Below are 15,406 nucleotides of genomic sequence, written 5' to 3' on the forward strand. Positions count from 1 at the left end.
TACTCAATGACACATCAGGCTGACAGTTACAGGCCGGTCTCCAGTACCAGAGGCTAGCCCAAAATAGTAGCTTTCTAATGGATTTATTCTTTTTAGTCATCTGAGTTAAAGGAGTTGTAAAGTTTGTTCTGAACTTGAGCTAAATGTTCCAATTTAGTTCTCCTAGCATCAGTTTAGACCTCCTGCAAGGCTGGAATAGATAAGTTGAATTAATGAAACTTCTGAGTGCAATGTAATTTAAGTACCTAGGTTCTGTGGTCCTGCAGAACAAAATAAGAAAGCATCTTTAGTAGCAGCAAACTCAGCCTGAGCAGCTAGTAGGACAAGATTCTAGTGACAGTAAGTCAGCTGGGGATTTTATTTTTTACTGTGGGACAGTATCTGTTGAACAGGCATGATGCAAGAAGCCACAGAAAGCTTACTATAGCTCTTGCTATCAGACAACTATAGTAAGAAACTGTGAGAAACAACTCTTAGCAGGCTCTGAACTCCTAGTGTCAACTAGACCACAAGATTGGGTTATGGAGGACAGAATCAACACCCACACTGATTTTTTTTGGTATGAAGAGTTGCTTCTGTTTAATGTCATTAGGTAACATCACTTGAGATACTACAGTTTTATATAACAGTGTAACATCCATAAGTTTCTACATTTCCAGTTCGAGACAAATACTTAAACTCATAGGGTTTTTTTGCATTACAGAAAGTGCAAGACAGGTTTATATACAGGACTAATTGCATGACTGGCTGAATTGGGTACTAAGGCTGTATTCAAGTTGACTTTCTTAGCTCTTCAGATCAGCAACTGCTTAGGCATTTGATTTAACAATACTATTTCAAGTTTACACTTAGTATTAACCTCTGACACATCAGCCATCACCACTGGCCACGAATGTAGCTGTTAAAGTCAGTTATAACCAACTGATTTAAAGATCTGTTAGTAAAGAGGCTCTTTAGAAAAGACTTAGTTTTCAAGAGATGGAAGACTACCTCTTATTAGTGGCACAGAGGTGGTGCGTCTGTTCACAAGGAATCTAGGCACTGAGTGAGGCCACGATTGTCTTTTTGCTTTCTAACACTGGAAACATGCCACACTATACCACACGACAACTTAAACTGAGCAACATCCAGGACATTCACTGAGATATACGCAAGAAGCCTATCTGCTTGTTCCATTTGCCTGTCAAGCCACCTTAATAGAAAAGTAATCCTAGTAGATTTCTCTCCCCCCAAAAAGCCATATTAGCACCAACACAACAGTTAGCATCCACAACTACCTCAACGTTCTGCAAAAAGTTTCAGCCTATGTGACCCTATAGTGTAGGCCTCTAGTACTCATGACTCCAGCAGTTGTTACAGACTGCACAGTTTGTCCCTTTATTACACACATATACACAGAATTATACTTTTACCATTAGTGAAATAGACAAGTACTGGATTTTTTTTTTTTTTTCTCCCTACCATACTGTTTACAACTTTGTGGCTCAGAGACCAAGTCATATGTCCAGTCACCAATTAGAACCAAGTAGTATCCCCTTAACTTTACAACTGGCTGCTGCCGTGATAACAGGCAACTGACCTAGTTGTTTAAGATGTGGAGTTTTAGCTACAAATTCAATTCCCTTATGTGAAGGCAACACTTCTTCCTCAGGTACATTCAGTTCCTATATTTTAGGACAGTAAGTGCTACAGAAAGAGAAATTGTGGTGACCATGTTTACAAGACACATAACTTAGTCTTGCTAAGGTCTTCTATGGAAGATTGCAAAGAACTAAAGTAAAGTTAACATCCACCAATTTGAATTTGGGTCTCCAGACTGAGTCCGACTCTCCATTTGCTTTGCCCTGAATTATCATCTTCACAGCATGTTCTTTGAGGGTTCATGTGTCAATCCACCTGGACATGTTTTAGGTTACAGACATCATGGAACAGCAGCGAGAGTGGCAGACAGCAAAGTGAAACATGTAGAAAAATCATGTTGAGAAGAGGTCCAGTTATTCCATTTATCCTTTTCTGGTTATGCCTAGTATGATGAAAAGGACTTAGGGTTAGGATGGCTGTATAGTTTTATTGCTTAAACTAGCTTAGAGCCACTAAGAGAATGAAACCTAAACCAGTAAATAGCAACACCTGTCTTCTGTCAGAAACTAGACAGTATTTCAGGGGAAGACTTAGAGGTGTGGCAGAAGAATAGATTTGCCAGTTTGACAGTTTGTGTTCTCTAGTCAATGGTAGGAAAGTTTGAGTTACACTAGTTTCTAGTAACAAAAGCTCTCATAATAGCCTTTGTTCTGTTTTGATTCCCATTCACCAAGAGCACAAACCTGCAATTTAGACAATTACAATTCAGAAAGCTGTATGAGGCACTGTGTGCTAACACTCTCCTAAAGAGATATCTGAAGGAATTTTGTCAGGCCCTCTGAGTTTTGCAGCACATATTTATGAATTAACTTTCCTTAAGGAAAGGAAATCTAGATATATTGTGACCTTGAGACTTAAGACTGTGGAAGAATAAAATCTTTATTTCTGAGAAAGTGAAACTGGCTAGGCTTAGCCAGAATGCAGCTATGTAGAAGCCTGAGCAGTGATACTCTAGGATAAGTGTTCTTCTAGAGACTGTTTGTCATACTTCAGAGGAACATTAGACTTAAGCTAGTGTACTTTTTAGCCAGCTCTTTACCAAAGGTTTTCTGAATCAATTTCAGGGAATGAAGTATAGGTTGTCTTATTAGTGGAAGACTCACCTGATCTATGCAAATGGGTTGCCAAAAGGATCACAAAAAGGACCAGAAGTTGGTTTCTGAGATTCCTTTTAAGGAAAGAAAGATCATAGGCTGTTAGTGTATTTCCAGGTTTACTCTGCATGGCTGTATCAGCTAGCTCCTGTTCCAAACACCTTCTGGAAAGAATACTGCAGAGCCCCTGCTAAATGCACATTAACTGTATTGCTTTAATAGGAGAAAAGGGCTCTAAAGCCATGTTAGAAGTTATCCTAACCTGAGGCCAGGTACCTTTCAGAAAAGCCATGCGTGCTTACTGAACACTCATTTGGAGGTAAGCCGGTATAGTCATGGCAAGATCTGTTTTAGCCAAATCCTAGACACATTAAGTCAACATTCTGGAATTGATCCAGAGTTTCCACCAAGGGCTTCAAGTGCTTCATGTGTCCCAAATGGTGTGATGTGGTTAAGCCACTTCCTCCCCCAGCAGCTATCAAACATGGGAGCCTTTCATTTGTTCAGCTAGAGCTGCACAGTCCACACTGCTCAGTCTACTCCACAGAAAGGTAGTAGAAGACTGCTGCAGCCACATTATTTTACAGTTTTTTTAAGAAGATCCCAGTACTGAAGAACTGCCCGCTAGGGCTTGCAGCCTGGGGAACTGGTTATGAACGAAAGCCAAATGGAACCATACTTTGTTAGCCTGCTTGCAACAAATGCCCTCTATTAGATTAAATATTAGCCTCAGACACGCAAGAAGTTCTGTTCCATCGCCTCTAAAGCCAGAACTAAGGCAGTGCTCAAACACAGGTACCCCTGTTGTTAAAAAGAAAGGTTTGGTGCGTTGGGGGTTTTTTTGTTGGTTTTGGTACTACTTACAGATGAGGCACTGAAAAGGTCTGTTTTAGCTTGACTTTCAAATCGGTCATCAGCTGGCAGCATACTTTGTCGGGGAACAGACTTTGGTGGTTCTAAGGAAAAGAGACATACTGCTATAATCACTTAACTTCTTTGACAAGTACTCTGTTTGTATAGCAACTCTAAAGCTCATCTAATTAGATAAACAAAAAAACCCCACACAGAAGTTGCTTTTAGTGACCTCGCAGTTTTATCTCCTGCTTGTCCCTCACTACACTTCAGCTAGATGGGACTTCTAACATTGTACAGACCCAGTTTACCTTATTCTAGGGAAGTATAGGCACTAGGTGTCAGTGTTCAACCACTGACATTGACCAATTCTGTAACATTATTAGGGGAGACAATCCTTCATCCCTCTGTTTTAGTAGCCATTAAATAAAATGTTTAGTTCTATCAGAAAACACTAGTGATCAGCCATCCCAATCCCTGAGCAGTTATCCAAGCAGAAGGAAAAAAAATAAAAATAAAAAAAAATTACCAGACATTTTGGCAGACAGCTTGCCAGCTTCCATGTTATCATGATCTGTACTATCTTGAGGAATGCCTACTTTACTACTAAAATAGTTGCTGAAAGCTCCAGAAGCACTTGAAAAGCTTTGCTGTTGCTGCTCTCCTCTCCTTGCTGGTACTGCAGGTGGCTTTGTCAGCTGGAAATCTTTGAACATTTCCTTGATATCCTTCATCTCTTTATCCCCAAGTGGATCCAGAGCAATAAAAGCATCATTCTCTTTCTTGGATAGCTCCTTCTGAGGTGTAGTTCTAGGTGGTGGCTGAGGTGGGTTAGTTGTTGACATAGAGGGCAGTACAGATGGTGTCTGAGCAGGTAGTGTTGAAGATGGAAACACATTACTCTGGAAGGGATTCACAGCACTGGATGGCTGTGGCCATGAACTAGATGGAACTTGTGCTGGCTGTGGCCAGAGACTGGAGGACTGCGGGGTTGCTGGACCAAAAGATGCAGGCTGGTTCCAGCTTGGCACCGCTTGAGTACCAAAGGCAAGTGGTTGCGTAAATCCTGTAGGCTGAGCAGGCACCATAGACCCAGCAAAGACTGATGCAGCCTGAGTGAAGGCAGATGTCTGTGCACTCCATGGTGATGAAGTTACTGGCAAGCCACCTGGGGGGAGATTGAGATTGCTGTTACATAGCACTTCAGTGATCTGAGGACCTTAAGCAGGAGTGTATCAATTCCACTGAGGGTACCAGCAAAACATTTTTCATGTACTGTTTGCAAAAACCTGTTGATTAACACTTAAAAATCAAGTCATTTGGGAGGGAGGGGAGAAGGGGGTTAATATTTTTTACTTTGCTCCATTTCTGCCCTGAAAGAACAGAATTGAGGTTGGTATAACAGAAAAAGAAAAAAAACTTGGTCATAGTACAGAAGTGACAGATGCATTAGCCATATAGTTACTTCTGTGTAAATGATTATTACGACTCTGCACCAGTGTTACCCTAGCTTCCCAAGTTGTGCTTGGCTCACTTGAACCTTGTATACCTGAAGCAATGATCTGCTGTCAACGTTTAAGCAAAAAAAAAAACCCAAACAAAAAAACCAACCACAAACCCAGAAAAACAACAAAAAACCCAACCCCTGGTCCAGTTAAAGATGCAGAGTTTAGACCTCTGTTCACAGAACTTAATAGTTTAGGGCAGACAGCACATGGATTAAAGGACATGGCAATACACATGAATGAAAGGAAAACCAGGACCTCTGTTTTGGTGTTAGCAGATACCTTAGACTGGGGAAAGACCTTCACTTTGTGAACTAACCTAGACCAGCCAATGGAGGTGCTGTGGTGGGACTTGTTTTGAAGAGGTCCAGTGGACTAGGTTGCACAGGTCCTGTTTGTGCTGCTGTGGTCAAGCTAAGGCTCTCGGTAGTTGGCACAAAGAAGTCAGAGCTAAATAAGTCATTCGATGTGGTCTAGAAAGAAAAAAAGACAAAACTGTGAGATGGCATGGCAGAACACATGCTAGCAGGATCAAGACTCCCTAGTCCAGAGCTACAAGCTTTTATTTCAGCTAGAACAGAGCAGGGAGGTTTGATGCATCCTTTAGAGACCAAGTATAAGAGTTTCAAACTGCACTATTTTGTGCATGACTACTGAGATGCATAGCATTAAGTAGGTATAAAATATAGTAGTCACAAGTCAACAGCAGAAGAAAAGGACTTAAAGTGACTGAATTATTTCCTATCCTGATGAGCTTCCCTCTGCCCCCCGCAATCCTGCTGAGTCTGCAGTGACCCCTGCAGTTGTGGCAGGGTCAGCAGCAGAGTTTTGCATCATTTGAGTGCAAGACAAATATACTTGACACAGAGCCACCCTGTGCCTATTCAGGCAAGTCATTGATATTGCCCTCAGTAGGCAGGTACTGAGAAACTACATAGGTTTCTGTAAGCTAGTACTAGCATCTCATTGTTATGAAAGCATAGGCTGATGGGCATACAGCTATCAAAACAGGTTTTGGCATTATGTCAAGTGTCAATATACAGAGCGGCATACTTACCAGACCTTTACAGAAGTATGGCAGCATTAAGGAAGAGAGTATATAGTTTAGTGATCATAGCTACTATGAAGCATTCATGAATGTTGGAAGATATCATGACTGCAGAGAGGTTACAGTAATCATGGCAGGTAGAAGAGAAGTAGGTATGTTGTGAAGATATTTAGCCAGTTAGAAAGCATGAAGAAAGAAAAGCTTCCTTCACCCAGCTTCTCTCAAGTAAGAGCATGCATATCACCATTAATTACTTGAATATTGTTCACCTTGACAGACCTCCTTCCTCTTCCTGGCTTGGTACTTTGTGGTGGTGGGCTAATTGTTATGGACTCATGTGACATGAATTGGGCATTGCTTTCAGAATTCAGCTTTACTCCATTCAGCAGCGATACTCCTTTGGAAGGACCTTCCACAAACAGGTTTGATGGGGCTTTAAGAAAGCCATTCTGTTCTCTCTCTGGTACCCCATTTGGAGTTCTGGCTGCAGGCAACTTACTCTCAAGTGGCCACTGGCTTGTTAATGCTTCTCGTTTGCCAGTTCTATTAGAAATCTGGTCAAACTGTTTACCAAAGTAGTCAGTATCACCCTTTGAAGCACCATTACCCACTGTTGTCAAGGTACTCAGACTTTCCTTCTTCTGATCAGCAGATTTCAGAGAATCAAATGAAGGTGGTGCAGATTGGTCTGGCTGTGTGAAAGGATCATCACTGAAAGGGTCTGGATTAGGTGTGGGAAAGAAGCTGAGATTGGTAGAGAAAGAACTCTCAGGCAAGAAGGGTGGCTGTGGCTTTGGTTGTGGAAGAGAAGTTGTGATGCCATTCAAGAAGAGATCCTCTTTTGTAAAAGCCTGTTTGGTCTCAATTTCAGAATTTAGATCCACTAACAGAATCTCTTTAGCTTCCTATTTGTTCAGAAAGAAAAATAAAATTAGTTTTATGCAGGACAAGCTCATGGAAAACAGCTGCAAAACAAGAGATCCTAGTATCTCATACATTATACTAATAAGTATTCAATATCACAGTGAAATTGCAATAAAGCTTCATCTCATAAGTAATTAAGGCAAGCTCTGCTGGCTGTGGTCAAATAATAGTTTCAGAAACTCAGTGTTAAAAGCACCTGTTTTAAGAGCTTAGTTAAGTATCAGATGCTTGTTCTACAGCCCAGAGACTGCAGGGTCATTAAGCAGTGATTACACCTAGGCTTTTATTTAAGCCACGAACCCCCATTTGAGTTCTAGTCCTTTGTTTTGACAAGTTGTGAAATGACACTGCCTTAATGTGACTTCAAGTTGCAGTCTCAGCTTCAGAGTAAGATTGGAGAGCTGAGCTGTTTGCCAGTAGAAGTTGTTAACATTCCATTTCTTCACCAAGCAGCCAGTAGGAGGTTAAGACTTGGTCACTAGCTGGGTTGACAGGACCAGCTGTATCATGGCTGATGGTAGCTTACATTGTCAGAATAAAATGGTAGGATTTTTGGGGTCATATGGAGCTATGACAATATTTATGCACATTTTTGTGGAGTTAGGCCAAATCTTCAGTCAGGGCTACTCATCTAGAATGGCCAGGAGTCCACTCTGAGGAACTTAAGGATTTGCTTATCCATATTAAGCTTCAGATTTAAAGGTCTTTAGCAGAGTTTCTGTAATAGCTGTTGTAGCAGCAGAAGCATGTACTGCTAGTACATATTTCTAAGACATCTGAAGAGAGATATGGACCCACGCGAGCCTCAAAGTTCAACAAGGCCAATTGCAAGGTCTTGCACCTTGGGCAATTCCCAACATGGATACAGGCTAGGCAACGAGCTGAGTGCAACTTTGTGGATAAGCAATTTGGGGTATTGTGGATGGAATACTGAACATGAGCCAGCAACACGCACTCATAGCCCAGAAAAGCCAATCGCATCCTGGGCTGCATAAAAAGAAGCATGGCCAGCAGGTTGAGGGAGGTGATTCAGCCTCTGCTCTACTCTGGTGAGACCCTGTCTGGAGTACTGTGTTCAGCTCTGGGGCCCCCAACATAGAAAGGCATGGACCTGCTTGAGTGGGTCCAAGAGGGCCATGATGATGATCAGAGGGCTGGAGCACCTCCTCTATGATGACAGACTGAGAGAGTTGGGGTTCTTTAGTGTAAGAGAAGGCTCCAGGAAGACCTTATAGCAGTCTTCCAGTACTTAAAGGGGGCCTACAGGAAAGATGAGGAGGAACTCTTTACCAGGGAGTGCAGTGATAGGATGATGGGTAATGTCTTTAAACTGAAAGAGGGTAGATTTAGATTAGATATTAGGAAAAAATTCTTTACTATGAGGGTGGTGAGACACTGGAACAGGTTATCCAGAGAAGTTGTGGATGCCCCCTCCCTGGAAATGTTCAAGACCAGGCTGGATGGGGCTTTAAGCAACCTGGTCTAGTGGAAGGTGTCCCTGCTCATGGCAGGGGGGTTGGAACTAGATGATCTTTTGGGTTTCCAGCCCAAACCCATTCTATATTTCTTTCTATGGCTAACAATACAGGATTATCTCTTTCACAGTCTCAAGTGAACTCTGCTGGATGAGAATGACATTAGCTACTCTGGTTAGTAATCAGATACTACGATAATAGCCCTAAGACACTAGTACACTGTTGATAGCTAGACAGAAACCAGAAATCAGGACTAACAAAGTAAAACCAGATCTTATTACTAGGACTAAGTTTGCTCTCAAAGCAAAAACCAAGACAGCTAAGTTTAATTCTACTTACTGTGGGACTGCTCATATCAGGAGGTGTTGACATATCCCCAAACAAGTCCATCTGGTCAACCCCCTTGAAGCCAGAAATATTGAAAGAATTAGTATCTGTTACGAGTTCTTGCAAGAATCAAGCATTATGCAGATCTACTGTAAACACATATATAAATACTGCATATCTCTCACAATGCAGATAGTCAGTTATGAACTCCTTAATGGCATCAGCATAGAGTTCTAAAGAGTAACCTACCAGTTTCATTTTGTCACCTTGATCAGCAGGTAGTGCTTCGCTACCATTCTGCAATAGATGGATAACAGTGTCAGCAATAATTGGAAGAGCAAATCTTAAGCAAGGGACTTGCAGGCTTCAAAGAGCAAGTGATGGAAAGAGGAAGTATGAGGGAGATCACTACTCAATATTAATTCTGTAGGCCACTTTGACTTGCATTTCAGTGTAATTGTGCATCTGGCATTGCCTTCATAATGCTGACAGTGCAAAGAAAGTCAAATCTAACTAGCTGAGTTGCAGCAGCATACCTAATTAAGTGAAGCTGAGTTGGAGTGACTTACCTCGGTCTTACTTGCTTCTTCACTCTAAAGAAGAAAAGAAAGCTTTTAGTATCTAGACATCATGTAGAATATCCAGAGCCTCTAATTTTGGAGAGCTTACCAGATCTAGAAGGTAACAAAGGTGCTGGTACAACTACTAACCAATAGCTTCAAGTGATCCTGGATTTAGACAGACCTCAGTGTCAAGTCTTACAAGAGCCCAAAAGCCACACCAAAACTGAAGCAAGATTTATTTCTATGCAGACTAATGCAGTTTCTATAATTTTACTCACCTTTTTCTTGTCTTCTTCTTCCTTCTTCTTCATATTATATATTAGTTGGAAGAGGTCCTTAAGATCAACAACTAGAGGCTCAGCCTGAAAAAGAAGGTAGATTTTAGGCCATGTACTACTTCTCTCTGGACTTCTACTGAAGCAAGCTGTCCAGCAAACCAAGCTTTCCTAAATGGTGCAACAGTAAGGTTGAGATAACAGGAAAAGCAAGAGTTTAAAGGACTGTCCAGTCTCTACACCAGAGAGCTTATGTATAATCCAAGCATAATGGGGCACAAACAGCTTAGAACTGTTGTTAACTCTACAGGGAAAGTAGCTGTATTTGTGCTAAGCCTGCTACATTTTTGCTGAAAAGGTTGTAGAGCAAGATTTCATAAGTGCATGGCAAGTCCTTATCATATTTCCTCAAAAGTGCAAAGTTTATCCAAGCTTTCTGTTAAGTCTTGTGAGAGGAAAAACATTTTGCATCCATCTGTTTTCTACCATTTCCAACACTGGACCTGGAGAATGCTTCTATAGCTAATATTACATTTATTTTAAACAGGATGCAAATAGTAAATCAGGAAGGCAAGCATAACGTAAAATTATCATCTTAAATATACTGAGCAGACACCTGCTTTAAAGAAAGGCACTGCATTACTTGCACACTCATCAACAAGAGTGTTCTGAGTGGTGGCTGAGATGGTGGCAGGTTCAGCTATACTGATTTAGAACTTTTGCTTAAGTCATATAGCAGATGTGTCAGTGTCTACAGCAGGACAAGGCCCCTTGTTCAACTACTAACTTTGGCTGAAGCAAAGAATCTGTTGAACTGATCTCACTGTTTACCTCTGACTATCATCCTCTCCTAATCAACTGCAGGTAAAGCCATTTCTATAGTTATCAACTTTGACAAACAGTACAGCTGCAGCAGACTTGAGCTGCATGAGTCCTTCTCAGCTAGACAATGTTGGGTTAAAACAACTAGCAGCAAGCCAAGAGCTGTCTACAGCTTGGCTAAGCTTATAGGCTGGCAAGCAGTGCCCCATGGTGAAAAACTCCAAGACAGACTACATTCCAGAGTGCACATTGAAGTCATTTTATACTTAATCTACAATTCCAGTGAAGCCAATACAACATAGGACTCTTGAAACTAATAGACAGGCTTAGAAGAGGGTCTTACAGCTGTTACTAAAGTAGTAACATGCTCCAACAAGAAGCCTCTCAGTCCCATCTGTAGTGGGTCTGAAGCTGCCCAACAGGTTCTCCAGGAGGGCAGGCAGGGATGTGCATGAAGAAATCACTAGTTTTGAAGTCTTGTCTATTGTGACTATTATAGAGAAATTAATGATAAACTAATAAATTATAAATATCTAACTTGAGTTCAGGTCATTTACAAAGTTGCATAATACTCAGCAGTAATTCCAAGTCGCTTGTTTCCAATACTGCCTGTGTACAGATTCTCTTCAGAGACACAAACCTCGCATACAGAATCTCTGCATGGGGGAAACCTATCACAGAAGGATCAGAATCCCTCCCAGAAGTAGCTTTAGGAGGACCAGACCTGCCATTCTCTGAACCCAGAAACATTATTGTAGTTGAGTAAGTCTGTTTTCACTGCTACAAAAGTAAAAGCATCATGAGAAACAGAGTAGCAGAGTTCTAACATCCTTTCTATTAATTCTGAGTGAGAATTAATATTCAAGAATTAGCATTTTCACTGAGAGTAACAGGCCACTGTACAGGAAAGCATGTGATAATGTGCTCTGTTCATCTCACAAATTACTTCCATGGTGCATGGACATGTTAAGCAAGGTTAACCATAGTAAGCAAGGCTACTGGAATGTTTTTATTCTAGACTACATAGAAGTTGAAGAAGATAAAAGCCACTGGTGATACAGTTAATTCCTACTGCTCTCCTTTAGGAGAAGAGTCTATTCTTATGTGCTGTTATTCACCTATGCCTCACAGAGTTACCAGCAAAACACTAGGCCCTTATCATATGTTAAGTGTTTACACAATAGCATTACTCATAGCAAGTGGAAGAGGGTGTCTGATCCATACCTGCTGTGCTGTTTTTAGGGCAAAAAATTGGTGCTGGCCTTCTCCTCCACATATATAGCCAAAAGCACGATTGTCTGTTACATCCCGAGCAATAAAGGAGATTTTGTTTACTGGATGCTCGTGCTCTATGACCTAGAATTGGGGGAAAAAAAAACCAAACAACTATTGGTTTAATTGCTGGAGATGTAGTAGCTGCTCTTCTCTGTAGTTAGAATGATTGAGACTGTTAGAAAACTTCAAGACTCAGATTTATCAGCTGTTGATGAACCACAATAGGATGTGGCTATCTTTCCAGCAGGAGGCTTCAGCATTACAATCCATTTGACAAGACCGTTTTTATATGTGAAAGAGGAGCACAATGCCATTAAAGAATCAGACTGGTCTAACTTCCAAGTGCCACTTGCTGTAAGAATCACATTAAGAGAATAAGTAATAGCTTACCCCAGTTTTCTCATCTATTATCTTGATACCAGAGAGGGAGATGTTCACCCAGATCTTCTGTTTGTGTTGACCTTGAGAACGAGCTGCCACTGCCATTCCCTGAAGAATATGAGCATCAAAGTACCAGTGAGTCTTAGACTAATCTTTAACTTGTTTCCTTACATTCCCCATGAGCCCATGGCTGTGACTATACTAGTACTAATCTAATTATTCCTATACAATGGTACAAGTAGAGCAGTATTTCTCTTGCAACATATGCCTCACTAGGTTTGAAGTGATATCTCAGAACTAGACTGTGTTTTCTCTACAAGTGTTTTGGAGCTTTGAAACTTGTTATTTTAGCTCACACAACTGCTGCAGTAGCAGCATCTTTACCAGCTTTCCTGGGCTGATTGAAGCTATGTAGGCATTCTGTACTCCAGAAGTAATAATCTTTTTTTTGCTGCAGAGTCTCATTTATTCTTTGGCTTACTTGTATCTGTTGGTGTCACTATTGTCACAGGATGCCAACTTGTGCTTTGAGGTCAGCATTAAACTTCACAGTTACCCCCTTCCCATCCAAAACCCAAGCTCACTATTTGTGATCAAGTTCATACTACTAGCATCCATACTAGATGTCTATAAGAAACCCAAAGGAGCATTCCCAAGCCATTAGGGAAACATTCTCCTTTGAGCAAGGGGTTACAGCTTTACATGTAACGTCCATCTAGGATAGTGCTGTTATTATGTTACCATTAAGCTGCATTTGAAGGTGTGCCAAAGTGACCATTTGATCTGCTTATGAAGGCTACCCAGAATTTGTTCTTTACATGCCAGCTCAAGCCCTTACCTTTAGCTTCATCATTGAATCCTGACTCATTTTGTCTCCTCTTGGCTCTGGGACATCATCAATGCCAATCAGTTTAGCTTTGTATCTTACACCATCACCTTTGAATCTGGCCAAGAGAGATTCATCTGTCTTTTCTGGCCCTGGAGACAGAAAAAGTTTTTTGGGGTGTGGGTTTTTTTGTTTGTTTGCTTCAAGAGAGGAATGTCTATGCTGTGGCTTTGAGATCTTTTAAAGAAATACACCATATAAGTACATATTAAAACTGTTCCTTGACTATAGCTGACTAACAACCCTTAGCCCTTCCAATACTGTGTGCACTGCAAGATAGTTACTTCTTTAAGGTCACAGTGCTCTTGCAGAATCTGGCCTCAGTTCAAATTGTGGAGCCCAGTGCTTAATAACTGGGGACTTCTGCCACATAAAAGGCCAAAATATTTCTAGGCAACAGTCAAGTAGATGTAAGTGCTAAGCAAAAACACCAAGCAGAAATACTTCCCATGTCCATACAGGTTGTTCAACAAGCCTTTTAGATGTTAGCTTCTAGTCCTGGTGCAGTCAGATTTCTTGTGTGCAAGAATCTCCCAGTTCCTGTGCTAAAACTTTATACCAGCACCATCATTTCTACAGCAAATCTCGGTACCCCTATCCCTATAATCACTTGGTATTTTAGCTAATTTGTTATTTCTGCTCTTCCCACTACTTCTCAGAAGTCCTTGCTTTTCTCCTCTGCATGCTCAACATACTCCAAGTGTATATTTAGGTATGTATTTCTGCATGAAGTAATTATATTTACATGACCTAATCTATCAAAAAAATCTATTATGTGATCTACTATAATTCTCATGAAAGGAGTCTTTTCATTTCTCTGGACTAGAATTTTTATCTGTGTCCAGCACACCACAGCCACTCTGGAGTGAGGGGAAGAAGTGAGTCCAGGTTCAGACCAACAGCTACCTAGATTGTCCTGGGTCTGGTCACCTCCTCAGGATGATTTCACTTCTCTAGTCTTTTGGTGACTTGTCAGGCTCAGCAAACAAGTAATTTAACAAGTGGAACTGAGAGCTTTAGAACTTAAAGCTACAAAAAAAACCCCCCAAACAAACCACCAAAAACAAAACCCCTTTCAAGTTAAAAGCCTACATTCTATTTAGGTTTATTTTACTAACGTATTTACTTACTCTTCCAGCCAGCTTCAAACCTCTAAATTATTTTAACTATGCTGTAACAGCAATCTTAGATTTAGGCAAGTGCAAAAGATTAAGGACACTGACTAGAGGAAGTGTTCAAATGGTAAGAATTTTTTACCTTTCTTTTTTTCCTTCTTTAAAGGTTGTGCTTTTGGTGGAGCCTGTTGCTCAGGCTGGCTGTTGATAGTAGTAGTTTCAGCTTCAGTAGACATGATGAGATGGTGGTCAGCTATCCTTGCTGTAATTTAAAAAAATTCAAATAACAATGAGTAGATAGACATAATATTTTATCTTGAAGATGAAGTACTCAAATTAGACCTGTTAGTCCAATTTTGTCCTGCTGAACACTTAAGCCCACTAATGCCTGAAAGTTTTAGTAGTGACCATATAGGAAGTCTGATTATTCATTTCAGGCTACAGAGAGCATGAAGTTACAGCCACTAGGTGATGAACCCTCACCTCAGTAATACCTAATCAGTAGATCACTGACCTACATCCACAGGCTGTACTTGCATCACCCTGTTTTAATCTGTCAGCCTTTAGCTTTTTACCTTTTAAAGCTATTTATAGAACCTCAGAGATTTTGCTCTATTTGCCTTCAGCACTGCCAGCTGCATCTCTGGAGTAGGACAGGAGAGAATGCTAGAAAAGTTTGCTAGGATCTGTTCTAAACACCCATGAAGATGACACCAGAACACTCAAAAGCCACTAGATAATATTAATGTTTCTATAACTTGTTGAAGTCTGAGGTAATACCACCCAGTAGGTAAAAGCAAAGAAATTCCTTAAGCTGCAGACAGACCGTTCCAGAAAAAACAAACAAAACCCCCACAACAAAACCAAACCCCCACATCCCTGTCTTAATAGTAATCAAGTAACCTTAGGTTCTTCAAAGGTTAACAGAAACTATGGACTAGCTTTACTTAACTCTATGCCATGATACCCTTTTGCCTCTGAGATACAGGATAAATTAAAAAACATTTCGCTCATCATGTTTTGTTACTACACAGCTGAAGCATTGATTCACACTTACCAAAGAGATACTTTTAGTGTCTTTATTGAGTTCTGAAGATGGGGCCAAATGGATGGGGTCAGGCTTTCTTCAATAGTACCCAGTGACAGGACAAGGGGCAATGGCAAAAACTGCAACACGAAAAGCTCCAGACAAACTTAAGGAAAAACTTCTTTACTGTGAGGGT

The 15,406-nt window shown here is 40.8% G+C and overlaps 1 protein-coding gene across 1 annotated transcript; it reads right to left on the bottom strand.

Annotated features, from left to right (window-relative positions):
- Positions 1–2,003: 2,003 nt before the first annotated feature.
- On the bottom strand, positions 2,004–14,497 carry DAB2 (DAB adaptor protein 2). Its single transcript, XM_029084851.1, has 14 exons — positions 14,326–14,497; positions 13,021–13,160; positions 12,192–12,290; positions 11,751–11,882; positions 9,708–9,791; positions 9,436–9,459; positions 9,116–9,163; positions 8,879–8,941; positions 6,410–7,045; positions 5,412–5,565; positions 4,187–4,755; positions 3,600–3,691; positions 2,745–2,809; positions 2,004–2,023 (listed from the first exon to the last, which is right to left on the bottom strand). Exons 1-14 carry the CDS (start codon positions 14,417–14,419, stop codon positions 2,004–2,006), a joined length of 2,220 nt encoding a protein of 739 aa, XP_028940684.1. The 5' UTR covers positions 14,420–14,497.
- Between the last annotated feature and the right edge of the window lie 909 nt (positions 14,498–15,406).

Source organism: Antrostomus carolinensis, unplaced genomic scaffold (assembly GCF_000700745.2).
Source record: "Antrostomus carolinensis isolate BGI_N321 unplaced genomic scaffold, ASM70074v2 scaffold360, whole genome shotgun sequence".
Lineage (NCBI taxonomy): Eukaryota > Metazoa > Chordata > Aves > Caprimulgiformes > Caprimulgidae > Antrostomus > Antrostomus carolinensis.